The 26426-nt window shown below is 36.3% G+C and overlaps 1 protein-coding gene across 4 annotated transcripts in view; it reads right to left on the bottom strand.

Annotated features, from left to right (window-relative positions):
• The window catches only part of LOC127626654 (supervillin-like), a 77346-nt gene that overhangs the window by 33855 nt on the left and 17065 nt on the right, over nt 1-26426 (bottom strand). For all 4 annotated transcript variants that reach the window (XM_052102636.1, XM_052102633.1, XM_052102634.1 and 1 more), the window contains exons 2-5: nt 19367-19879; nt 9355-9389; nt 5639-5700; nt 2084-2199 (exon numbers count right to left, since the gene is read on the bottom strand). In XM_052102636.1, the coding sequence (XP_051958596.1) occupies nt 2084-2199; nt 5639-5700; nt 9355-9389; nt 19367-19734 (581 nt within the window). In that variant the 5' untranslated portion in view covers nt 19735-19879. The remainder of the gene's footprint in view (nt 1-2083; nt 2200-5638; nt 5701-9354; nt 9390-19366; nt 19880-26426) is intronic.

Here is a 26426-nt window from a genome sequence, read left to right as displayed (position 1 = left end):
GACCTGGATATTGTAGTCTTGCACCAAATCAGACTTAATAAAAATAACTAGAAGACCCCTGCTAAGAGAATGGAGCCAGATCAGATTGGATCCAGAACTCAGAGTATAAAGTTCCTACAAAAAGCTAAATTTATAGCAGATCTCAGTCTTTAAAACAGTAACACTATCAAAACCCTACAACCATCCTGCCTGCACTTCAGAACAGCAGTTGTTGGTGAAATCCCAGAACCCCTCCGTTTGTGACTGCTTGAGAGAGTCCAGACAGTGCTGAGAAAGATCGGTAATGTGGAGCACTTGGGCATGATGCAACCAACCAGTGAAGGGTAGCAGAGGTCTGTTCTTTAGTGTAATAAGAACCAGATCTACAATCGCCAATAAATCAGACTCCCTACGTTCTAGAAACATGTGTGCAAGCCACCTACACAAACACACACGTTTACTTTACTATCTAAATAGGGAAATACCATAGACCTCTATTGTATAAACCAATTATAATTACTACAGTATAGACTAACCTTCAACCAAACCCTATGATTATAGGTATATTAAAATGTCTGCATTTAAAAAAAAAAAAAAAAAAACAATTGTATTTGCTAAACTTATTAATAATTTTTCCTATTGAGGACATCTTCAAATGGATCCAAAGGAAGGTTTTGTCAGATTAGCTAATTTTTGGAGACCAGTTTTTCCCCAGACTATATCAACATGGTTTTGGTGATGACGTTCAATTGACCACTACTGTCTAAGCTACTGATATTTTGTACCCCCTAATCATACCCATACCCCTAAATTTTATAGCAATCCTTTTTGATTTTTTTACATTTTAATTAAAACTCTTAATTATGTCTATCAAATTGTTTTCCCTGAGTGTCCCAAAAAGCAGATTTTTCTCACTTTTGGGGAACATTTTGTCCTGATATTACAGTATAGTTAAGCACGTACCCAAACACACACACACACACACGCACACACACACACACACACAAAGTGTATTTCAACACAGAGGGAATATTAAAGGTTTTATTGAAAAAACAACCCGCTTTTAGCTTTAAACAACACGAGTTCTCACATGAAAATGCGAGCCACTGTGAACGAGCGTCGTTTATAGTGCTCATGAACTGGAAAATTAATTACATTTCTTTTCATTTCTTTTTCACCAAAACCAATTGCTTCCCTTCAGAAGAATTGGAATATGATAAGTTGCATGTAAACTTTTATGATACTTTGGGTAATTTTTTAAGCTTTAAAGTGATTTACTAGCCACTGCCATTGTATTAAAAATATTCCTTTGCAAAGAGAGAAAGCCGTAAAGGTTTGTAATGACATAAGGGTAATTATGACTATGATTATATTTTTTGGGTGAACTATTCCTTTATTAACCTCAGACACATAACATGGTTGAGCTACTGGGATAATTTCTGGAAAGCTTATTATAAAAGAATAAACACAGCCATACACTCAAAATAAACACACACACACACACACACACACACACACACATGTTGGTCTACCTATCATTATGAGGACTTTCCATAGACATAATGACTTTTATACTGTACAAACTATAGATTCTATCCTCTAAACCTAACACAACCCCTAAACCCAACCCTCACAGAAAACCTTCTGCATTTTTACATTTTCAATAAAACATTGTGTAGTATGATTTTTAAGCGATTTGAATTATGGGGACACTAGAAATGTCCTCATAAATCACATATATAGCATAATACCCTTGTAATTACTAATTTGTAACTTACAAAATTGTCCTTGTAAATCACAAAAACACGCACACACACACACACACACACACACACACACACACACACACACACACACACACACACACAAACAAACAGCAGGCTTCAGAGAGATGCTTATCTCACAGACAGGCATTTTGCATTCATCTGATGTGACTCACTGCCCTTCTGGCAGAAAACAAAACAAAACTCAACTAGCACTGAGGATAATAAACTCAAAGAACAAAGCTTGTATGAATCCCCTCAGAGGTACTGTATACAAATTAACTCCAAACTAGATAAAGGCTAAAGAAACTAGCTGGCAATCCATTTTTACCTACAATTACCTGGTGGAAACTTTCCTCTTCTCGTTGTTGATTTGGTCTCTTTGTTGCTTGGCACTGTGGGTAATGTCTTCTTCCTGGTTCTTTGGGGTAGGTGAGGCGTCAGTCTTCTCCAGCCCCTGGTGTCCAAAGGAAAAAGAAGAAAAAAAACAGTAAGAATCCCAGCACATTAAATTGCGGAAAGCGAGGAGCCATGGGTACTTTCCACATTAAACTAATCCTCCAAGGATGGTCCATTCTGCTCTCACAGTTACCCATTCAGAGCCAGGAAGTTTTGTGAAGTCCTTTACAAAGCTATGCTGGGCAAAGCAAGAGGTGCTATGCAGTGCTGCAGGGGTCCTGACACACACACATAGACACACAGAGCCTGAGAAAAGATGTTGTATTAAGATTTAATGAGGCCGGTTTGAGAGAGGGACTTAACAAAGGGCACAGAGGTCAGAGTGGTTTTGGCTGCTCTTGATTCACTCACTATGAGGGGGAGAGAGAGAGAAAAATGTCAGAGGGGAGACTCATTCAATAACTATTAAAGAAATTCTCTGGGTTATACACAAGTTCAGCTCTAATGACTGTATCTGTTTGGAAAAAAAAAATGTGTACATGAATGCCTTTAAAATGGAAGCAAGTAGGACAAGCCTCGGTATCAGGTGCAAATGCTAAAATAAATAAATAAATACACACAGTTTTGAAATCAGTGTTAATATGGGTATACAGTATGTGCTAACATGGAACTAGTGTGTTAAAACCGCTTACTCTGCACAGTTAGGCCTTCATTCCATTTATCAACTCCTGTCATGACCATGCAAAGGTGGTAATCCCAGTTACTTTTGCAAGATACGTGCAAAGATACATAAAAAGGGACTAGGGCTGTCAACTGAGCTGAGAAACTAACTTAAATATTACCAACATTTTAAGTAAATGAGAATTTTTAAGTCACCAGATTTTGAAATTGACGTTCTTTCCGTAGTCCACAAGAGGGCGCAACAAATATATATAAATTAAAGTATAGTGTTATATAATTGCAAAGAACATTCCTGGCTGCCCTGGCTGTTTTCCATTTTAAAACGAAAGTGCATGAATAAAAAATAAAGGTTTAGCCAGTTCATATTCTCAAATGTTTCGTAAAAAGTTAAATGAGGGGGGGGAAAAGCAACAACAGACAATTCTATGTTAACATGGTGTTGCACTGGTGCTACAGTACTACCACAGACACAATCGACATAATAACAACAAAACCAGTGTTTATCATTCATTACAGTTGTAATTACGGTAGTAATATTCCCAGATAGTAATGGTATTTGGCTGATCTGAGAACAGACAAGGGCTGTTTAAACAGACGGAGTACAACAGAATGGAACAGAACGCGAAGATCTTGAGATGCACATTTTTAAATTGAACTCCTTTCCCTCACAAAGTGTTTTAAAACCCATTGCTTTATCTAAAAAAACAAAACACTTACAAGAGAGCAAAATGTAACTGCCAAAGACCTCACCTAATGGGTCAACACTTTTGCATTCATCCACACAGTTTTCCAATTGTTTTTTCTATGTAAACCAGCTCTAGACGGACAACTTTGACCATTTCACCATGTTTTTTTGTTAATTCAGCGTCTCGTGTAGGAGTGCTGTGTTTTGTAGATGTAGTGTCAAGTTAAAAAGAACTTCAACCATTAAAAACGCATCACCAGTCACCTGCGTTATGTTATACTGTACTTGTGGCACTGCATCTAACCTTTTTAGTGCAAGAAAGTGACATTTTCACTTAGGGGTGTACTCACTTTTGTTGCCAGCGGTTTAGACATTAATGGCCGTGTGTTGAGTTATTTTGAGGGAACAGCAAATTTACACTTTTATGCAAGCTGCACACTCACTACTTTACATTGTAGCAAAGCGTCATTTCTTCAGTGTTGTCACATGAAAAGATATAATCAAATATTTACAAAAATGTGAGGGGTGTACTCACTTTTGTGAGATACTGTATAACGTGCGAGTGGATTTTATGGTGCCCTCCAAGGGTAAGATGGTGACCCCCTAGGGAGTTGGTGCCCTACGCAGACTGCGTAGTATGTGTGTAGGGAGCACCGGTACTGTCTGCAACAAACAGAGCCCTCGATGCACATGACGGTGATTTCCCAGTATGAGCCAAGGAGGAGCTTTAAAAGGCATGTGCAATGTGAATTGGGCATTCCATATTGGGGAGAAAAAAATAAATAAAAAGTATGTACAGAGCAGCCAGTGTCGGCACAACACTTTCTCCAGACATTCACAAGTGCTCTGCTCACATTTGAAGCATGAAGCATATGCAAAGTATCTCATTAAATTGCAGATTGTGTGGTTAAATAATCTCACTAGGACATAACGTAGAATTTGTGTGCTGACTGTTTACATAATGACATTCGTACATCAGATGGTATTGTTTTTTTGTATCTAAGCATTTTTACGAGCACAAGTATGAGTACATGATAACAGTATCGGTATCGCTACATCCCTAATAAGTGCAAGTTGCACATTTCTGTTTTGGAATGCCTTTCCCCATGCATAGACTTCCATTGTAAGTGTATTATTGTATATATGATTTTTGTTTGCTTTTACAAAATGAGGAACAAGTCAAAATGATTGTCTGTGGCAATTGACTGCATGTCACAGATGCTGTTGCGTCAGCTTGACTTGTTTTGAACTGGAAACATTCCTTTTTCAGACATCTGTATTTTCATCTGACATGCAGCTAGTAAAACTCTAGATCATTCCCTTCTTCAAACAAGATTTTAACTGAAAAATGTGATCTGATAATGTATTACATGTATTATTTAGTGCTAAAGGAGACATCTGAAGGGCTGTGAATTCACTCCTACAGTCTCTTGACAGAGCCAAAAAGATATATTGAGCCTTGCGTGTGGAGCCAAAATATTCTGGGTACAAAAACGATGGTGTGTTCTCTCAAGTGTTCTTGAGGACACCTGGACATCTTCAAGTCCAACTTTCAGACATTCTCATAATAGCACACAGCTGAAAGGCATTACAGAGAGCTCCATTCAGAACAACTGCAGAGCTCGTCTGACAGCAATCCATTTAATTCAGTGTAAAGATCCTCAAAAATAATTTCCTGTCATGAAATTAGATGACCAGATGTCTACATAATAACGTGATGCATACATCTTAATCATAACTTGAAAGGGAAGACATGACTTTGTCTTTGGGCTGTAAAGTTGTGGTTGTTAAAGAGTTGTTATATTGTATCAGACTACTGATATTTTCAATATGAACTGCTTTTCAGGCCAGCAATTAAATGTAAATCATCAAATTTTTGGTTAAAATTATTTAGATTTTCGCAGTGTAATGTGCAGAAACAATTACTGTACTGTACAACCAAGTCATTCATAGGTTGACTTACGAAGAATGTATGCTCTGTGGTGCTTTTGTTTGAGCTGTCTGGTAAGTCAGTGTCTTGTGTTGATGGTGTAAATTTGTTTGTGAGAGAGAGAGAGAAAGAGGAGAGGTGATGCATGGTGACGGCCGAATCAGATGTCTATTACAGCGTTTAAGGACAAAGAGCACATACTTTTGAAAGAGACATCTTGGCAGGCACACCGGTTTTGGCATCATCAGCTGATTTCCAGTTGTCTGTCAACACACGGAAACACACAGGAATGTCAGTGCATGCACAAACACAAATGTATACATGCAGGCCATCAGTTCATTTGAAGTCATTACCCATCTGTTTCTGTTTAGTTGTTTCAACGTACAATAAACTGTAATCTTACTGCATAAAATATCAAATGCACTGAATGAAGTCACTCTCCCATGAGGTTAGTTCAACAGTTTGTTTTGCTTTTGTAATTTTGAGAAAAATAGCCCTCTTACAGACACACACACACACACACACACACACACACACACACACACACACACACACACACACACACACATACACTATGCTCTTCTAGAAACACTTATCGTTAAGTACTTCTCTTGACACCAGCACACTGTTTGGTCCACAAAGAAATGGACATACGAAAACCACCTGTTCAGTGAAAGGGTGATAAGACCATTTCTCTGGGTAAAAGCAAATGTGTGAAAATGAGCACTCATGCACTCTTAATGCCTGAACTATTGCAACACAACCAGTCGAAAAAGGTTGTTTATGATCAGAGCGGCAGAGTTGCATGTACAGTATAATACTTAACTTAACATTACATTGGGAGGCATATGTTTCATCACAACTGCAAATGTAAAAATGCTATAAATATATTGCTAACTAGGAACAAACAATGGAAACCTAACACAGCCACAACTTGCACACTTTTCCTTGCTTTGCCTCTCTTCCAACTCACTTAAATGGTTCACATCATCAAAAGGGTTGGTGATGTTAAAGGTGAAGTGTGTCATTTTTTTCGACCTTAAAATGCTTTCTATCCCAGCTTAATTTGAGAAATATAAGAAGGTCCTTGGTAGGTTGGTTCTCCCGAAAAGTGTAAACACTGTGGTGCCATAAAAACATTTGCTCTGAGTATCCAGACCAGCCCAACACACCAACACTGGCTCTCCTAATGGCATGAGTTTGAGGCTGGACTATCTGTTTGGTTGACCAATGGAAGATTGGGAGTGTTTGGGAGTTTTGTTTGAAAACAACCATTGTTTTTTGCAATTCCATTTGTTGCCACTAGAGACACATAAATTACACACTATACCTTTAAGCAAATGGAAGCAGGAAATGGGCCTGTTGTTTAGCAATTGCTGCCATTTGTCAACCATGATCTGCAACACTGCAGATAGGCATCAAACACAATTGAGAAAACTACTTTTTTCTCGGTGAGTGAAAATGTGTGTACTGAATTCGCCTTTCTCTAGCTGATATATGTCATAATTCTGTGGTAAAACATAACGTGCCGCTGTAGTGGAACAGATGATCTATTCAACGGTCTTGGATGAGCTTCTGATGACTGTATCGGCTCTAAATGTGAAGCTCTGAACCCACATAAACCCTCCCACCCCTGCAAAAGAACATGGTCCTCAATACCCTTGAAAACTCAAGCATCAATTTCACCTGTCAATTTACAGTTCCTGTTGTTTTCACTCTCAGGCTGTTTTTATAAGAACCAGTTTTCACCAATATTTATGCCCTAGAATTGCTCTCTGCACAGTGTTTTAAGTGTCTGTGTGTCCTGTACAGTGGTAATGCATTTTCTGTTTCTGTTTTAATAATGCAGTAAAACAATTTGTGGTCCATGAGTCAACACTTTTGAAACCGATGACAGTATCAGCCTTGGACAGTTTGACCTTCATATTTTTTTTACAGTATTGTCAATCAGGTTGGTTTTGATCCTCAAATGGTGGGTTGACTTTCCTGAGAAATGCAAGCTGACTTCACAAAAATGCTCAACTCCTCCAGAGCTTTTAGTGATGTGGACAAATAAAACAATTTGCTGAGTTCACACATTCAAACAAATGACCTCACCGCATTGTACTCTCTATGGAACATGTCATAAAGGAGAGAAATATACTACATCACAGAAACTCCAATAATCCCTTAAAACAAGAATACTCAAATGACTTTGCTTGGAGGCCACTTAAAAAAAAGAACTTGGTGACCAAGGGACAAATAATAAAATGACCAGTTAAGAGCAATCATAAATAACTAATAATTATCTTTTAATTAAAATTTTAAATGCAGTAACCAACAACCTAAGGACTAGGGATGGGCATTTAGAGTAATTTTGTAGTCAACACATAAACACATAAAAAAAAGCAAGTAATCGATTACTTGAAATTTAGACTAAGTTCAACCTAAGTTCAATTTTGAACCCAATTTTCTATTGAAAAAATTAGCACTACATTAAAAACATTTGCACTCACACAGAAACATACATTCCAAGTCTTCTGAAGAGATACAAATCCTTTAAATAATGGCAGAGTTTTCTTTTTGAGAGAACAAATGGCAACATTTAGGTGAGAAAAGCAGTTTTAATATTGCTCACGGCATGCAAAGGCACAACATTGTTTTTAATTTCAATATTCTAATATTTAAAGTTGAATGAGTACTCGATTAATCGATTACTTGTGCACATGCTCACAAACAGCTACATTTTTATCACCTCATTCTTCAAAAACCATCATAAGTGCTGATTAAAATATCAAAGTCTTTAAAAGACATGATATTTTCCAGAAAAAATAGACATCTGAATTTTAATATTTAAACCTTAATTGCACATTGTCTTCATCCATTTATCGAAGTATACATGACACAATACATAACTGGAAATGAAGGACATCAGCCGACATTTAGAATACATACAGCATATTCACCTTTGTGTGCAAGGCATGCTCTGAAATGTGGAGAAAAAAATGTGTCAAACTGTGGTTGGATTAGGGTGTATGCATGCTGGACGAAACCAAGATATAATCGCATCATCTACATATATAAGTCCGACTGAGCAAAGAACAGATTGGTATGATTTCAGTCGAACTACAGAATTTACAGTACATGACATTTTAAAAATATTCAATTATTGTATTATTATTACTAAAATATAACTTTTAAAGTGCAAGTAAATTAAGATTGAATCGAATTCAGCAAAATTCAGTTAAATATTCAGTTCTTTATGTATTTAAAGTACATGTTTTATTGTATCTAACAGTCCATCTACACCGCAAGCAAACAACGCAACAAAACTACAATTCTCCCATTATAATCAACAAGGCTGTGGTGGTGGTGTAGTGGGCTAAAGTACATAATTGTTAATCAGAAGGTCGCTGGTTCGATCCCCACAGCCACCACCATTGTTTCCTTGAGCAAGACACTTAAGTCCAGGTTGCTCCGGGGGGATTGTCCCTGTAATAAGTGCACTGTAAGTCGCTTTGGATAAAAGCATCTGCCAAATGCATAAATGTAAATTAAAATGTTCACACTGAAAGTGAACATGCAGCGGTTTGCAATTGGAATCATTGTAGTTTGTTCCGTCGCATCACTGCAATGTAGACAAGGTGCTAACGCAGCAATACCCTGCCAGGTCCACATCTGGCCTGGGGGCCTGACATTTGAGTATCACTGCCCTCAAGAAATATATATATATATACACACACACACACATCCCAATAACAGCACATCTGTGTTGTGAGCCTGTTTGTGTGTTTCACAAGATTATATCCAGCTGTATGTGTGTACAGTACTGTCTCTCCGCTCTTTTAAAAAGGAGAGTGAGTCACAATGGAGCCAAGAGAAAGGAACTGTGTTTCACAAAGAGGTTCATTGAAACGAATGAAAGGGACAAGACTTACCCTTTGGTTTCTGGGCTTCCTCTGCTTCTAACGGACTGTAAGAGAGAGAGAGAGAGAGAGAGAGAGAGAGAGAGAGAGAGAGAGAGTGAGAGTAAGGAAAAGACTAATGAGCTCATAGATTAATATATGGAAACCACAAAAAAGATGACAAAACTTCATCCGAAACCCTTATCCCTGCACTTCTATTGTCCTCCTTAAGTCAGATAAGGACAGTATACACTGGTAGTTAAACACATGAGAAACCATACACTAAACATGACAAGTGCAGCCCATCAGAAAAACATTGCAATGAGGTATGAGGTTTCTGAGGAAGTGTAACAACAGGCCAATCTAGAACTGGTGAAGTCACGCTTGATACCTTTATCCTCGTGCAGGCTCCAGGACTTCTAGCCGACTGTCTGATCAGCCTCTAGGGACTTTCTTACGCTTTGAAAAATAAACTATAATGGAGAATGGTGGTCTGAAGCATAATTCAAATGTTTTTTGTCCATAACACTGCCAAATTTAACCAATAAAAGCAGTGAAAACATTTAAATCAGGGAAAATCGTATTGCTCTGTTTGAAAACTTAGTGAGCTGCCTACAGAGGAAGCATTTAAAGATAACACAGACATGGTCTTGATTCAAAACTTTGTTCCACAAATTAGGAATCTTAATTATGTTGCCTCCTAAGATACCTCTTTTTTATGAAGGTAAAATAGTGCCTAAATGATCTGCACGTGAGGGTGAGGTTTTGTAAAAGTTACAAGCGTGATAGTAAAATGTATATGCGCAGAATAAGATTTGTGAAAGCGTAAATTAAATTCCAAGCGTAAAAATAAATTGCATGCACACAGAAGGTTTTGTAAAGGTGTAAATCAAGTTGCAAGCATAAGAACAAAATATTAGCAACACTTTAATGCTTTCTTAAGCGCAAGTCATTTGTTGTGAATTTGCAATTTCATATTAACACAAAGTAACTGTGGTCTGTATTCTTCTGACTTTTTTTTCTTTTCATGCTTACATTTTGGACTGCTTATGCGCCTAAACATGGGCAAAAACGTTGCAAACTTATAATCAGCAATATGCAACCAGTGAAAGGGTGTAATAAACGGCAAAACTGATTGACATAGAATCAGTCTATATGTGTAAAATAAACTACTGCAAACGTGTAAATGACTTGTGTTTGTGGCATAAACATTTCCAGAAATAATCCGATATACACTGTTCCGTCTTCCCTTTTGTTGTGCTCACACTTTTGGCACAAATCTTTCACTGAAAAGAGTTTTGCAAGCACAGGAGAAAGGCAGGTCTACCTGCTTCTAGTATCCAATCAAATGAGGTTTTCCTTGACCAGTTTAATCTGATCTGATTGGTTTAACAACGTGACAGACAGCTTCTTCATATAGCTAAGGATCGTTCCTCTGGGTATCACTTCTCTCTTAAATATTAAACTGAAATATTAATACATACACATGCTTTTATTGTGAGAGTATAGTTGAGCCGACACCATTTATTGATATAAATATAATTCTCTATCTGGTGTTCAAATGTTTCTTCAATTATCATTGGCAAGCATTTTGATGAATTAGCTTGTATCATAGAACTCATTCAAGAAAACAAATGAATAAAGTAAGTCATATAAAACGAAACTCTCTGAACAGAGAATTAATTTTATGATAGCAGCCAGTTTCATCTATCACCCATGTGCCATGCCAATGATAATTGAAAGTAATTAAAATATAATTAAAATAATGAACAGCAACAAGAAGAAACATTTGAACATCAGATTGAGAATCATAATTATATCAATAAAATGTAAGATCAACTTTACTCTCACAATAAAAGAACGTGTATGTATTCATATTTAAGTATAATAAAAACAGTGCCAAAAGCGTAAGTGCGAAAAAAGTCAGAAGAATACGGACCACATTTTGTGTTAATATTAACACATGAATTTGTGTTAATACACAACACATGAATTACACTTATGCAAAGCATTAGAATATTGATAATATTTTTTTTCTGCTTGCAACTTGATTTTCACCTTTACATAACGTTCTGTGGCACACAAAACATTTCACTTGCAATCTGACTTACGCTTTCACAAACATTACTCTGCACAGGCAAATCATTTAGGCACTATTTTACCTACATACTTTTTGCACAAATACTAACACATCATCACATCCATTGGTATACATTGCAATATGATAATAGTGAAAAAATTCATCCAAGATAGCAGATGAGAATAGATATTTGCTTGTGCTATTTTTTTTATTATTATTTTTTATTTTTTTGCATATTAAGAGAATCACGACATTAGCTTAGCAACATGTAAATGTATTGAGAGTCCTGCCTCCTGTGTGGCGCGCCAGTGGGATGGAGTTATTGTCTTATGTAGAGTATTCCATATCGGACACGCCAAATGCGTTTTTGCGCATGTTGCTTTTCAAAGATGTATTTTACTGTTGTGTTTTTACTGTTTACTGTTCTTTTTTTAAGAAACAGTAAACAGACATATTTTTAAGACACTATGTAAAGTTAAAGGTGGCTTTTTTGTTTGTCTTGTAGGACTTCCAGTGACACATTGCGAAGATTCCTGTTAAAATTACTATTTATTTCGTAAAAGTAAAACTTTATAAATGAGGAAAAAAGTACTGGATGCACCTTTAAATACAAATTAAACTTTTAAAAAATGCATTTGCATTCTGTTCCATTTGTTGCGGAGTCTAGCTTTTGCAACGCATAGACATTTCTATTTAAACGACCCCTTAGAAAGTAGCTGCCTATGTAGGCAGTAGGCACACTAGGTTTTGGAGCAGATCTTGTTCACAGCTCAGGAAAATAACAACACAAGGATGTTCAAAATTATTTAAAAAATAAAGTAAAACGATGTTGAGGACTCTTTACCAGACAGCACATATGGCTGAAAGCTTATCTACACCCAATCAGCAGTCCAATAGACATTCATTTTAGCATCTTATTTAGATTTTTGCTGTGAATGAAAAAGAGTCTGTGACAGATAGATTTAAAGTCTCTTCAATGGCATGCACAGTATAGCTGTATAAAGCTCCTATAGATCTAAATTTCCACAAATCACGTTTTCTATAGTTTTCTCTTTTATCTTCTAAACATTTTAGAAAGATTATTTTTTTAGCAATGTTTCAGCAGTGGAACGATTCAGACACTTTAAACAACAGTACAACCCATTGAAGAGGCTGTTAGTCTATCCCTCAAAGCCTATTGTCCTGTAAAATGTTGGTAATACCATGAATAAGAGCTTATACAGTTTCATTTTCCCAGGAAGACCAGACTGAGTGTTGTGTTACAATGAGTCTACAGAAGATAATTTCTGAGAAACAGACAAAAAGCCTTCTGTTTTTAGAGTGTAGAGATTAATGGTAGAAAAGCATGGCATTAATGTTTAAGAGATGCTCCACTAGGGGAAACACTTCTAAATACCATGACTAGCTAATGCAATAGTCAAACTTTCAGTTCACCCAAAAATGAAAATTCTCTCATCATTTACTCCAGTGTTTCCCAACCTTTTTTCTGCCACGGCACACTTCTTAAGACAAAAACATTCTACGGCACACCACTATCCCATAGGCTAACCATCGTCAATATTTTTACTTTTCAAGAACTTGTCCATGTTTTCTGTCCGTCTAATTAGCGTGTTTACTTGTAATGTTTGAAATTCGGCTATGAAAATTAAGTATATATATATATACACACACATACACACACATACAGTGCTTGCATTAGACTTTCTCATCATCTGTCATTTTGACAAAGAAGGTTGTAAAAATTCCGTCATAATCTATTATTACCAGTCATTTTAATTTTCATATTTTAATGATAATAAAATTTGTGTCTTCGCCTCGGACAGATGACTTCTCGTGGCAGTTGTAATTTGGTTCTGGAGGCTGAACCCAGCGTCAAGCGACATCGCCCTCCACATGACAAGAGTTGCAGAAAGCATCACAGAAATAATTTCCAGTGCATTAATAGACACTATACATATAGATAAAAATGATATTGAAAGCTCAATTTTAATTTAATTTTAATTCAATTTTTAAAAATCTCAAAACAATTATTTTCTCTAGATGCCAATCAGTCTTTATCGTGCACATGCTGGGTCTATCTCACACGGTTTTGCTTTTGACACTGGTTCAGTTGACAGTGAGCGAGCGTTTCCGGGTGATGCCAAGAGATGCGGGTGAAGTCTTCATTTTCCATACAGTAAATCCGCTTCTGTAACCCATTCATTCATAAAGAACAGTGCTGACAGCACAGGCAGCCTGCAGATGAGCCCTATTAGCCATGCTGGATATGTTTACAGAGGGCAGAATTACATAGGTACATATAATTCTCAGTCATGCTGCTTCCATCTCCTCAAATATATGTTTTACTATACCTAGGGGGATTAGTGGCATGACCACAACATGGGTGCATTTGTTGTATATATGGCAAACAGATGAGAAGTAAACAAAAACTCCCCTATGAATTTCATTGTTTACACTATCTGTTAACTTGCGTAGTGCTGCCATGCATCCGTTGGAAGATTTCCACAGCATAGCAAATTACGGGTGTTTACTGCAAACGCTGTAGGAGAGCTAAAAGAAAGAAAACACCTCTTTGACAGAGTCTAAGATAACCACTCGCTCTTTAACAACTCTCCTCTGTTGTATTTCTCTTTATTTTGATTCTCTCTTTGTCAGACACATGCGGTATATGATGGCAGTAGCATTTAGTTAGGGTTAGGGCTAGCGGTCATCGTGTTAAATATAAGGGATAACTACAATCCCATCAACTATTGAAACTATTTGAAAACTTTTCAAAATCATTGATTATATGTATAGAAACATATTTTAACATTACGACAAAATATTTAGATATTTAGACAAATATACAAGTAGTTCAAAAGTGCAGGAAGAGCAACTCAATTGTGTCATTCACAATGTGTCATGGGAGTGGGCGATTGCTGCAAAGCTCTTTTGGTGTGCTTTGTTGGCAGTTATTCTGATTAGTGGACCTTTATCTTCAGGATTCACGGGAAGTAGTTTTTCACTAGAAATTCCATTACTAAACATGTTTTTTATTTTATGAAGTTGAAATAACACTGACCGATAACATAAGCAGAACCATAAAACATTGATTTACAGCATCTGGAATCATGATGTGTCTGTCTTTAATTGATTTTTAATGTTAACTTGTAAACCTTAATCTATGGAGAAAATGTATAGAATTTATACTTACAGAACCAGACTGTTGCATTCCATTTGGTGATACTAGTGGCACGACAATTACACTCTTCAGCTTCAAGGCGTACTATCACATTGTAACATCAACCATACCACCATTGTGTCCAGCTGACCAAAGAACATACCTGAGCAAATAGCCAAGTACTTCCTGGCGTCACAATTCACACAGACATACTTTTTGGCCCGTGTCAACAATTTAAAAATTCTGTCCAGACTTACTTTCACTTTGACACATTGTCTGCCTACATGGTCCAGATAAACCTATACAACATAGAACGATTAAACAGTGACATGCCGGGGCAGGACTGACTGGTTTGACATGTCATAGTTGAGTCTGAGAATGAATAACATGCCACGTTCATGTTTATGCTTTCAATATTAATCTTTGTGAAAGTAATGAGCGACTCGGGCAAAAGCCATAGATTTGACACCTTTGTTTGCCTTGGTAATCAAGCAACTTCATCTTAGAGCTTTAATAAGACATCAATCAAGTCAATCAGATAAGGGAAAAGGATGTGGCAATACAAAGCATTCCTTGAACATCCAGACTTACGTGGGTGAGAAATACTTACATTTCCACTAAGCACAATTAGCGCCAAACAAGGAAGAGAAATTCTGCTCTGTTCTCCATAAAAGAACATTCCCAAGTGGCGGATTTATGTTGCCCATCCACACTTTCTCCTCTGGATCCCCCACACATTCGCTTATAAAATCCATGTCTGTAATTTCCCCAATAAATATGAAACACGCAATGTTGACTAAATTCAACAAAACAAAAAGCGCAGATGACGAAACTGCTGGATGTGTCCTGGTGTTGACCCTCTGTAAAGCTTTATCTCCTTGACCCTGATGTTCTCAAACATCCAAGGCTGATTCCACACTTGGTTTAATTGCTTGATACAAAATAAGAATTTTCCTGATTACTTTCATAGCAATTGTGAACTGTAAATGAGTTTAGATGTAACATGTACCCGTTAACGTCCACAAAAAGCCAGCATGGTTCTGTGCTTTAGAAGATTTAATGAAAATAAAATGTATAAACTATATTTAATAGAATTATGTTTATGTTTTTTTAAACCAAAAATATTTTTTGTAATCAAGAGTATAAGCATTTTGTTTAATTAATAAATTTAACTAAAGAATTTTTAAATGTAATTCCAAAGGAAGACGTTATTAAGTGAATCCAAATTAATCCAATTAAGTTGTTTTAAATGTAAAAGCATTTCCTGTCCAAATGTCTGATGATCAATATGGTTCAATTCAGTTTTTCCCGCTTTGGACCTTTGCAACAGACAATGAATATCTGACTGGGATACTCTGGGATAAAGGTAAGGAAGCCTTTTATATTTATATCTTGACAAGTGTTTTTTTGCTTAAGATGTCTAAAAGAGTTGTTTACAAGATCTGTAATTGAATTCAGCGTGTGTTTTAACGGTATAAGTTAATGGTTAAAATCTCGAATTGATCTAAATTAATATATATATATATATATATATATATATATATATATATATATATATATATATATATATATATATATGTATTATTTTTATCTATGTGTATTCTATATATATATATATATATATATATATATATATATATATATATACACACACTTTTTTTTCTATCCAATTTTAATTTTAATATTTTTTCTTATTATCTCTGTCTTGTTGCTGTATTGTATTGTTGAGCACTGGAGGTTCCTGTCACCAAGACAAATTCCTTGTATGTGTAACCATACCTGGCAATTAAGATGATTCTGATAATCTCTCACATTATACTGGGAACTAATCACTTTCATGTGATGACAAGTGTCAGAGTCAGATGCCAGTTAATTTACTGAACTCTAATTGAAACTTCACAATGCGTTTCAGATGTTTGCATATTTTATTATTTTTATATTTTGTATATTTCAACTTTCCTTTTAAATAAAGATCTTTTAATCCAATTATTGTCTCAGCATATATGTCGAGTCAACATTGATTAAAGGCCTGTAATAAGAGGCATAAGCTAAATGCTTTTTGGGATTGGGTGAGTTAAATGTAAAGTTTAACCAATAAATTTAAAGCTAATGCATGCAGTAGCCCAATAGGTGTCAAGATTTAGGGATATGCTAAATAAATTGTAACCAATAAAATTAACGCTACTGTATGCTGTATGCAGTGACCCAATGGTTGTCAAGACTTTAGGGTAAGTTAAGTGTAAGGGCAGCCAATCCAGTTAAAATGACCAATAGGAGTGACCATTTTATCTTGAAGTTGAGAAATGCAAATGTGACTCAGGTGTGAAAAAGTCTCCTGACAGACAATTTAAAGGGATTACTTAACATGGCAACAAATGGCCATAACACAGAAGGAATCATCAGTCACTATACATCCGAAATGGCATATAATCGGATGTATACGGGCCTGTGGAATTTGAGACTCCAGGACAGTAAATTTCAGAATACTTCTGAAATCCAGCAGTTTATACAGGAGTCTACTGGTCCAAATACAGCTCTTTTCATGGAGTGGATAGGGCTGGGTGATATGAGCAAAAATATTATCACAGTTTTCTTTTTCATTTTGTTTGATATCGCTATTTATAACAAAATACATTCACATTTGCATATTGCACATTTTTCTGAATTTTCAAGTTCCAAGATTATTAAAAAAAATCCTAAACAGTCAAAATAGTCTATACAAAACTGCTTTGGGAGCCCAGAGAGAGTAAAAGCAGTGGTTCTTGAGGGATCTTCTACCAAAATATTAAAATATTTTATAGAGTTTATCAATCGCATTTAGTTGGATATGAATGTTATAAGATCATGTTAGTTTTAAAGCATTATGACAGCATTTCATGTTACATTTAAATTATTTTTATATTCCTTAGATTCAGATACCCAAGTATGGGGTAGCAGAAGCCCTTGTGACTTTTATTATATAGATGCCTCAAAAAATATATCAATAAAATAACATGTTGATCAATAATCGATATATCGATATTTTATGACATCCCTAACAGGAACCATTAACATTTAGTTTTGTTACTGGTCCCTGAATGCAAATCCTTCCTTTGAAGTGGAGAAAATGGAGTTCGAAAATACTAGTATTTAGTATAGTAGATAGTATTTCTTGCAGCTCTACTCAGCTGTGTGACCAGTGTAGTCCATTTCTGACACTTATGAAAGGGTTATTTTTAGTGGATAAAACAAATACAGTATGAACAGTGTAGTTCGATTCCCGACAATTATTAAACGTTCCGTTTTAGTATATCAAAAACCAGTATACACTGCATGCACAATTATTAGGCAAATTGTATTCCTCTGGATTGATTTGTTAAACAAATTATTGTTAAACAAACACAATGCTCTCAGTCAATCCAAAATTGTATTGAAACTCAAACCTGAATGTTTAACATAGAAAAAGTGAGTTTTGTCTTTCTCAGGGGAATAAGTGTGCACAATTATTAGGCAACTATTAGTGTGCACAATTATTAGGCAACTATATTACAAAAATAATTTCTCCCAACTCAATTGTTTATTCTCAATTTTTAGAGTAGGTGCAACAGATAAGTATCACAAAATGACAATTAAACTTAATTTTTGGCCTTTCAAAAATATTGTGACCAATATAGCCACCCTTCTTTTCAATAACTGCCATGAGCCTTCCATCCTTGGATTCTGTCAGTTTCTTGATCTGTTCATGATCAACTTTCGTTGAAGCAGCAACCACAGCCTCCCAAATGCTGTTCAAAGAGATGTATTGTCTTCCCTCAATGTAAATCTCATGTTTGAGAAGGGCCCACAAGTTCTCAGAAGGATTTAAGTCAGGTGAGGAAGGGGGCCAAGTCATTATTTGGGCATCTTTGAGTCGCTTGCTGGATAGCCAAGCAGTGGAGTATTTGGATGCATGTGATGGAGCATTGTCCTGCATAAAGACTATTCGCAACAAAACGTTTGATTGTCCGGTGGTTTTGCATCCGTCTGAAAGGCATTTTACAATATTTGACTTTTCAGTGTCAGTTAAATCTCTTTTTTGGCCCTTTTTACCTGAGGTAATGAAGCTGCCTAATAATTATGCACACCTTGATATAAGTGTTAGTCACTTTCTTAACACCCTCCCTCATTACACAAATACATACCACCTGAAAATGATTGAATCCAATAAGCATTCAAGTTTATATGGTTTGATGTTTGAAAATGTGCATGAAATAATGATAAGATCAGAATACTCACTTGCCTAATAATTGGGCACACAGTGTAGTTCGATTTCCGAAAGAATTAAGAGAAGTCGGAACAAAACTGTTAAAATTATTTTCAGTTCCCATCCCTGCATAAAAAGCTTTAGCACTAGAGCTAGACCAATATCTGTAATTGGATATACCGATCAGTTTTACCAATTAATCAGTGCCAATAGTTGCTTTTTGCTTTTTTGATCTGCAAAAATCAACGCCTATAGTTGCTGATTGTTTTTACATCATTAATCATTATTCATTTTGGACTCTTATTCTTTGCCCTGCATAGAAAAGAAAGAATACGATTATTGTTTTTCTTTAATTCTATAAACTGATTTTAAAAACGATCTGCTGATTAATCGGTTATCTGCCTTTCCCACCACCTTAGTTATCGGTATCTGCGAAATCCACTATCGATAAACCTCTAGAAAGCACCTTAAACTTTTGCCTCAATCTGAACTTAAAGAACTGTGAAATGGGAGACCTGTGTTACTTTTCTAAAAAGGTCAAATTTTAAGGATGTTATGGTATTGCCTTGAGACTCAAATTCACCTGTGCTGTTGGCGTGATCGTAATCCTTCCTTGTTCTCCTCACTGTGATCAATGGAGATAATTCTGGAATCCATTTCAGACTTTCCCTCATATTTTTTCCCTTCTCCTTGCTCACTCAGAGCATTGGTATCTTTACTGGACTTAATGCTCAGTTCAGAGGAAACATCTGTGTTCTGCTCAAAGCTGGGCACTGCATTTGATGTGTCTGTTGTTTCCCGATGTCTCTTAGTGCACTTGGATGAACTTTCCTCTAGGTTGGCATACCGCTCTGCCAGCTCACGCCTTCTCTCTGCCTTGTAGCGGGCGATACGTTCAGCTTTGGATTCCAGAGAAGAGGATCCTTGCAATGAGTCCAGAGCATCCATCATCTCTTACTCCGGAAAAGCAATTATACTTCCTTTGTGTGTGTAATAAACTACAAAACGGAAAAGTCCACTGCTCCAATTGCTGACGGTGACAGTGTGAGTTCTTGTTTACTTCTCAGTGGACAATGAGCTTGCCAGTACCATTGCACTGTTGAGAGAGACAAACTGAGTCATTGCTACGGAGTTGCTTGAATTTAAATAATCTTTGTATAATTAATTAATGAAATTGAATACAATACAAAAAGAGAACAGGATGTTTCTTAGCAAATAGAATATAAAACATTGGCGCGATCTCAAATAAAACTATACTCTAATACTTACTATTGCAAGTTTTTTTGTCAGCCAAGTTCTTTGAAAGAAAGCCTACAAAGAAGTGCAGTGATCAAAATGAAAGAAAACACATAAACAGTGCCCATATTTCTCTGATTCTCATATTACACTAAATAGCCCCAGAGAAAGATGGGGAGAGAGAGAAAATGGGGAGAGAGAGAGAGAGAGAGAGAGATAGAAGAGTGAGAGAGAGATTAGCACAAGAGTGCACTCAACACACGTGATCTGTGAAATCCATTCTTACGGAACACTACCATGACCAAATTGCTTGTATTGCAAAAGAAGTCTTTCGCCATAGATATGTTTGCACATTTGTTTTCATTCTATGTGCATCCAAATGCACCCTCTACAAGTCTGACCATGTCTGCATCAATGCTCTACTTCAGCGAGTTGAGCATTAAGCATCATAAGAATAAGTGTGAGAGTGTGTGTGTAAAGAATATTATCTCTCAACATTTTTTAGCCTTTTCTGTCAATATTTGATATAGACACTTACAGATCACTTTATTAGAAACACCTGTACACCTAATTATTTGTGCGATTATCTGATCAGCCAATAGTTTGCCAGCAGTGCAATGCAAAAAATCACACAGATTCTGGTCAGGACCTTCAGTTAATGTTCACATCAACCATCAAAATGGGGAAAAAGTGTGATCTCAGTGATTTCGGCCATGGCATGATTGTTGGTGCCAGACAGGCTGGATTGAGTATTTCTGTAACTGCTGATCTCCTGGGATTTTCATGCACAAGTTTACTCAGAATGGTTGCAAAAACAAAAAACATCTAGTGAGTGGCAGTTCTGCGGATTGAAACACCTTGTTGATGGGAGAGGTCAACGAAAAATGGTCAGACTGGTCTGAGCTGAAAGAAAGGCTGCAGTTACTCACATAACCACTCTGCACAAATGTAGTGAACAGAATAGCATCTTAGAATGCACAACACATCGAAGGTCGTCAATTAATTTGATGTGAAATTCAAATAAATTTATTTAAATGTATTCTTTATTTTAATGGTCAGCAACTGACTAATACTAAACATACAGTAGTGATGTTTTGTTAAGCTATTATTATTTATTCTTTATTTTATCAGTGTTCATTTCAATAATTTGTTGACAATGTATAATAATAAATATCAAATATTCTTTGATACAAATATTTGTTTAAGAAAGCAGCTCTCTGAGTACCTTTGCATAGTCATATCGGTGCAAAATCGGTGAACAGTCCACATAAAAAAAGGCCTGTTTTCATTCCAGCTCAAAAATTAACTATATAAGATAAGATTAAACTTTATTGTCATTGTGCAGAATACAGGTACAGAGCCAATGAAATGCAGTTGTTTTCACATATCCCAACTAAGCTGGGGTCAGAGCGCAGGGTCAGCCATGAAACAGCGCCCCTGGAGCAGATTGGCCTTGTTCAAGGGTCCAACAGTGGTATCTTGGCAGTGATGGGGCTTGAACCCCCAACCTTTCGGTCAGTAACCCAAAGCCTTAACCGCTGAGCCACCACTGGCCCCTCGGCCACCATATCTGTATTTTCCCCCTCTAAAATCGGCATCGGTCTCAAAAATTCCATATCGGTTGGGCTGTAATATATTCCCATAATATTTTATTCAATTACATTATTCGCAATGCTTCATGGGATTGTAGTTCATGCCCTCATGAAAGACGGTGAGTGCACAGTCTTGTACCTTTGTCTTTATGTCTGATTTTCAAACACTTTTTTGCTTTAAAACAAAAGTTTGTGATGTTGTGATTCTACTCGGAGCTGGTTGGTATGGTTCATGGCTTACAACTCTTTTATGAAGGACTTTATAAACAGTCTATGGAAGAAAGTATTGGGGTAAATACTTCCGGAACCCAGACGGCTGAAAAAGTGGATGGACACAGTTGCGCTCTATTATTATACTGTGATGTATCGAGATATATTGAATCATGACATATGTATCGAATATGTACTGTATCGTATCGTGAGCTGGCTGGCAATACCCTGTCCTCTTAGCAAACTTAAGGTCAAATGAAAAGCGCATTAAAATCATGATATTCACAATGTTACTTCATGATATTTGCCAACCAAATCAACGCAGATATATAGAAAATATTCAAAATATCGCCCAAGCCAAGTCTGTAAACACTACAGTATGTGGCTAAGGTTAGACGATGCTAAGAAACAGAAAGACTTATGAGCTGGTGTGGGAATGTTTGTATTAGTTGGGGTTTGGGGGCAATCGGGGAAGTTAGCATGGCTGTTCTGGATTTCTGCTGCGGGGTGCAGGGGTTAATGGGCCACATCTGGGACCTCACATTTAATAGCTTACACACTGGGAGAAACAGAGAGAGAGGACGACGAGAGGGAGAATGACAGGGAAACGCAAATTGATTGAAACAAGGCAAAGGTAATTGGAAGGGAAAGAATTTATGAACATAAAGAGTTTATGATGGGGAGATTACTGATGTGGATTGAGTACTGCTGATGCAAATGACATGTTCATGGGAAGAAGGGATGACAGATGGGAGGAAGATGTGGAATTTTGAGGATGAGGAATGAGTCACAGATGAGGTGATATCACCCTCTGAGGAAAATCATCCCTGGTGTGCCCATAGACTGCCCTACTGCTTAGCAGAAAGAAGTTAAAAGAGCACCACTGGTGAGATAGAGGGCATCACCACAGGGGCATTGAGCTCAAGTCAGTGTGTATTTGAATGGACATACATCAAGGTCTGGTTACAGATATCCTTCAAATCACCTTTTTTTTTGTGTGTGTGTGTGTGTGTGTGTGTGTGTGTGTGTGTGTGTGTGTGTGTGTGTGTGTGTGTGTGTGTGTGTGTGTGTGTGTGTGTGTTAAACTAGTACAGCAGGTAAAATGGAAACTTGAACATGTGATTGTATAAAGTGCTCTAGCAGTAACAGGACCCAGGAGACATAATAAAATCATGGTATTTTGAAGAAAAGCAAAAAATGCCTAAATCAACCAAAACTATAACACACAATGCTCCTTCTAAGGGAGTAAATCCTAAAAGAGGCAAAACTGCACACTTTGACTCTATGATTAGAAGCGTACGTAATTCTACAAGCCATACTAGGGTTATCTGTGTGCTATTTGCCATTTCCTATAAAGGAGTGTTAAAACCAAGCAGCTCCATCTAAAAAAAAAATAAAAATAATAATCCTATGTTGGAAACTAAATCAAGGGGAGAACACTTTGAGATATGTAAATACAGGAGTAATTTGCAAAGACATTGGCCATATCAGCAGAGCAGAGAATTAAATGGGCCACACAATTAGAAATACATTACATTTCTTTTGAAATAAGAGTTAAACGTACTATAACTTTCAGAACTAAAAATGTCCTCCCCAGCAAAAAAAATAAGAAAATAGTAATAAATAAAAAAGACATGTATTGAAACTTTTATTGATTATTGAAGTTGCAAAAACATCTTGTTCTAAACGTCTGCAACTTTCTGACAGACAGATGAATATATTCACATATAACTGCAAACATTTGCATGTAAACTACACCTCCTCAATCTATAAGCCAATAAGATGATATACTGCAGGCTAAAATTATGAAAAAAAAATATCATATGACCCCTTTAACAGCAATAAGCCTCTTAATAACAGCAAGCTCCTTTTTCTTTTGTTACGCAACCAAGCAATCACTGCTTGTACAGACAAGTGATGCCAAAAGGCATTTTAAAAAAAAAAGTCTTTCAAAAGACTGCAAAGATTACAAAAATTATAATTTTAACTTTGGGTTTTTCAAAGAACTTAGTTTAATATCATGACATCAACTTAGAAACCTATTTATCTAAATGTCCGAAGCCTTATTTATATATCACAATTTGACACTTTATGTTTGAAACCTTGCCAAAACTCTAATAATAAAAATCCTTAAAGGAATAGTTCACCCAAAATTTTATATTTCCTTTTCATTTACTCAAACTCATGCAATCCCAGATGTGTATGACTTTCTTTCTTCTGCAGAAAACAAATGTAAACAGCATAAAATGAATACACAAGAATGTAGTGGTTAAATCTATATCTTCAGGAGTGATATGATGGGTGTGGGTGAGAAACAGGTCAATATTTAAGTGCATTTTTGCTATAAAATTCTTCTCCCTGTCCAGTTGAGGGCGTATGCATGAAGAATATGAATCACCAAAAACACAAGAAGAACGTGAAAGTTAAAGTAGACTGAGCAGGGAGGAGAATTTATAGTGACTAAATATGGATCTGTTTCTCACCCACACCTATCTTCTTAGGTGTGAAGACATGGATTTAACCACTGGAGTCATATGGATTACTTTTATGCTGACCTATGGGATTTTTGGAGCTTCAAAATTTTGGCACCCATTCACTTGCATTGTAAATCTGAGAAATGTTTCTAAAAATCTTTTAATGATGAGATAATTTTCATATCTGGGTAAACTATCGCTTTAAGGATTGTCTGGATGTTCTTGACCTTTGATCTCTGAAGTCACAATGGGAGAGAGAGGAAGTGCTGTCTAAAAAGCAGCATCCTTGTAATATCCTGAAATCACACTGTAATCCACATCCTTCCTAAGTGAAGTCATCAGGCCTGCATGTCACAAATAGTATTTGGGAATATATAGCATTTATAGCTTTGCATAATCAGCTATATGACAGAAAACTTACAGTTAAGCCTTGCTCAGCATTTTCCAGAGGATAAGGGGGAAGAGAAGAGCTTTGGACCGCTTTCAACACCAGATTTCTTGATACTGAATCCACAGGCCCAGGAAATGTTTTACCTTCCGCTCTACAAAGGAACATTTTTTCGTTTTGTATATATCTCTGGACCACCAGCAAAGATTAATATCTACCCAATATCCATCCACACTTGACCAGTGCAGTTCTCTTTCTTATGTTGATGTATTTCCAGTGGAAACAGGAAGTTTGGGTGGGGCTTAAGGAAGGGCAATTTTTTTTTAATAGCTAAAATTAGGGCACAATGATTTCCGCATTGTGGAAAACACGGACTGAATTGTGGAATCTAGTCATAAAAACGTAACTATAAAACACGAAATGTCACAGAATTTGACATTTTGGGGATTCAATGAATGTATAAATGCACAATTAATACAATTTAAATCGTGATATGTCCTAGTGTGATTGAACAACAAAAGGCTGAGATTTAATTAAACAAATAGCCTATTGGGTCTGCATGAGCTGTGCTTCAACAGTAAGTTGAATGCGAGAAGCCACTGCTTATACACTAACCGCATCATTAACATCATGTGTATGTGTATTAATGACAAAGAGCAGAGCATTTTATTCACTGTAAAGTACATAGCACATGCAGACTCTATATTTATATAATTAAATAATAGCCATTTGCAGCTTAATAAGCACATTAGCCCACATAGAGCACAACAGTCTTGTTCTGGATGTAAAAAACTATAACTCCTAACCTTTAAAGACCTTGAGCTCTGAGGTTGTTCATCAATGGTATTTGCTTCTGTTGAAGCCATCCATCTGTGTTATTTTAACTTCATTGTTTAAAATATTTTTGTTGATAGCGGAATTCATGGTGAACAACTACATTATCCATAGTTTTATATTGTAAAATGTTTTATTAGATAATGTCATTCGCAGTGCTTCATGGGACTGTAGTCTGTGTCCTCATGAAAGACGGTAAGTACTTTGTACCTTTGACTTTTTATCCGATTTTCAAATACATTTTTGCTTCAAATCAAAGTTCGTAGTGTTGTGATTCACCCTTGAGCTCGTTGGATTGGGTCATGGTTTAGAACAATTTTATGAAGGATTTTTTGAAAAGTCAATGGGAAAAATATTTGGGAAAACTACTTCTGAAACAGACACAGCAAAAACAATTGAGCAGGCACTGTTGCACTCTATTGCAAACTGCTTTTATGGAGGTGAGAAGTGAAACCGTCAAATTAACAATATGTGTGAAATTGAATAAATGCAAGAAAAATATTAATTCTGTATAGTAAAATGTAATATTCAATGTAGTAGTAATAATAATGTGTAAAGCTGTTCGATGGAAAGGAGGAGGCGAGAACCGGCCTGACCTGTAATTTGTAATCGACCTGACCTGTAGCCTGTAATTCAATATAAATAATAGTTTTAATGATAAAATATAAGACACAAAACACACACATGATGGACATGTCCGTAAATGATCTCTCTCTCGTCGCACCACCGTCTGCCATCGGCCTTTATCCCTCTCAGAGGCTTAATTAGCCTGATAAGGGACCGTGTGTGTATAATCACAACCCTGCCCTGCCCTCCGCCCTGCCACATAATGATAACAATAACATATCAATAATAATGACATTATATATAAGCAATATCTCAAGCAAGAGTTTCATCACTGCTTTCATT

The sequence above is a fragment of the Xyrauchen texanus genome, chromosome 33 (assembly GCF_025860055.1).
Source record: "Xyrauchen texanus isolate HMW12.3.18 chromosome 33, RBS_HiC_50CHRs, whole genome shotgun sequence".
In the NCBI taxonomy this organism is placed as follows: domain Eukaryota; kingdom Metazoa; phylum Chordata; class Actinopteri; order Cypriniformes; family Catostomidae; genus Xyrauchen; species Xyrauchen texanus.
The sequence above is the reverse complement of the archived record's forward strand: the minus strand, read 5'-3'. Positions and strand labels throughout refer to the sequence as shown.